This window comes from Orycteropus afer, unplaced genomic scaffold (genome assembly GCF_000298275.1).
Source record: "Orycteropus afer afer isolate SDZICR_OR568_19922 unplaced genomic scaffold, OryAfe1.0 scaffold00290, whole genome shotgun sequence".
Lineage (NCBI taxonomy): Eukaryota > Metazoa > Chordata > Mammalia > Tubulidentata > Orycteropodidae > Orycteropus > Orycteropus afer.
This window is the reverse complement of record NW_006921877.1, coordinates 1,622,655-1,624,717: the sequence shown is the minus strand read 5'-3', so window position 1 is coordinate 1,624,717 and position 2,063 is coordinate 1,622,655. Positions and strand designations below refer to the sequence as shown.

General features: G+C 51.3%; 1 protein-coding gene across 1 annotated transcript in view; it reads left to right on the top strand.

The window, feature by feature from the left end:
- Positions 1-553: 553 nt before the first annotated feature.
- Positions 554-2,063, top strand: part of CGN (cingulin) — a 29,818-nt gene continuing 28,308 nt past the window's right edge. The window contains exon 1 of the mRNA XM_007950881.2: positions 554-1,402. Within this exon, the coding sequence (XP_007949072.1) occupies positions 554-1,402 (849 nt within the window). The remainder of the gene's footprint in view (positions 1,403-2,063) is intronic.

Genomic DNA, 2,063 nt, shown 5'->3' with positions numbered 1-2,063 from the left:
CGACTCATAGCGACCCCTCCTTGGGTTTCCGAGGCAGTATCACTACAGAAGTAGGATTGCCCAACCTTCCTTCTGAGGAGTGGCTGGTGGGTTTGAACCACCAGCTGTCTGGTTAGCAGTCAAATGCCTTAGGCATTATGCTACCAGAGCTCCTTCTTCTAGATTAATCTTCTAGATTGTTGTTGTTGTTGTTGTTATGTGCCGTCGAGTCAAACCTAGATTAGTGGGTCTCAAAGTGTGGTGCCTGGACCAGCAATGTCAGCATCAACTGGTAACTTAGAAATGAGTGTTCTTAAGCTCCACCTCAGATGTACGGAATACTGAATCAGGACTTCTGGGGATGGGGCCCAGCTATCTGTGTTCTTTAATAAGCCCTCTCAGGGATTCTGTTGCTTAGTTGAAGTATGAGAACCACTGTTATACAAAGAAGAAACTGGCAAGGCAATCAACCCCATGAAAGCTGGGCAGATGGAGGTCTCTAGATTTTGACTTCAAGTCTCTTGGCTTAAAATGTTTAAATTCCTTTCTCCCTCTTCCAGGACCCCCCATACCCATGGAGCAGGCAGCCACCATGGCCGAGCCCCGGGGTCCCCTAGACCATGGAGTCCAGATTCGCTTCATCACAGAGCCAGTGGGTGGTGCTGAGACGGGTACCCTACGCCGCGGTGGGCGACGCCCAGCCAAGGATGCAAGAGCCAACACCTATGGGGTTGCCGTGCGTGTGCAGGGCATTGCTGGGCAGCCATTTGTGGTGCTCAACAGTGGGGAGAAGGGTGGTGACTCCTTTGGGGTCCAAATCAACCGAGGTGCCCCAGGTGCTCTGGGCTCTGACTCAGAACTCCCTGAGAACCCCTACTCTCAAACCAAGGGGTTTCTTGCCCCCTCTCAGGGCAGTGTCTCTGATGAGGAGCCTGGGGCCTGCTGGAATAGTAGACTACTCCGTTCCCAGTCCCAAGCCTCACTGGCAGGCCCTGCCCCTGTGGCTCCAAGCAACAGGAGCACCAGTCTGCTAGAATTAGCCCCTCAGGGGCCCTCTCCGGGTAACACCATTGACACTGCTCCCCTGTCTTCAGTGGACTCACTCATCAACAAGTTTGACAGTCATCCTGGGGGCCAGGCCCGGGGCCGGACTGGCCGCCGGACACGGATGCTGCCCCACGAACAGCGCAAGCGGAGCCAGAGCCTGGACAGCCGGCTCCCACGGGATACCCTTCAGGAGCGGGAACGTCAGTCTCCCAATCACCTGTCCCCTAGCACAAAGTATGACAACCATGTGGACAGCTCAAAACAGCCAGCTCAGAGCCCTCTCAGTGGCTTTAGCCGTTCCCGACAGACCCAGGACTGGGTCCTTCAGAGTTTTGAGGAGTCTCGCGGGACAGCACAGGACTCTGCCATGCTGCAGGTCAGACCTCATGCCCTCTTGCCCTGCCAACCCCCAGCCCCTTTGTATCAGCCCTGACTCATAAGCCTTGGGACCCCTTGCTGATTCAAATGACTTAGAGTGGCAAGCCTCACCCCTTTTTTCCTTCACTTCATCCATCCACTTAATGGATGATATTCACATGTATAAGGTACTTCCATGGGTGAAATGCTAAAGAAAATGGAACTATCTATGAAATCAGCATTCACAAGCAAAGAGAGTAATTTGTCCCTGTAGTAATTTGTCATTGCCCCAACCATTAACTGTGCCAACGTTTGCCATCCTTGCCTCAATCAAGCTTGGAGAATATGAGCAGTTTCCTGGTGCTCTTGTTGAAATTCTACACCTTTCTCTCCTGCTCAGGAAACAGCTACATGGGAGTGTGACTTTATTCTGACAAAACTGAATCCATTCTCAAAGTAAATCATTTATGCACTCTTGTGTATTAGCTATCATTAATGACAAATTGCTTGTGACACAGCTCACAGCTGGTTGAGATCTGCTTGTTGAGGAAAATCTGGTTTGCATTAATAGCAGAGAGCCATATCCTGCGTGGAACGCTCATGGCTGGAGGTTCAAGCCTCAGTAGGGTTGCCACCTTACCCTGTATCAGGCTGCATTGTCATTTTTTTTTTTTTTTTAA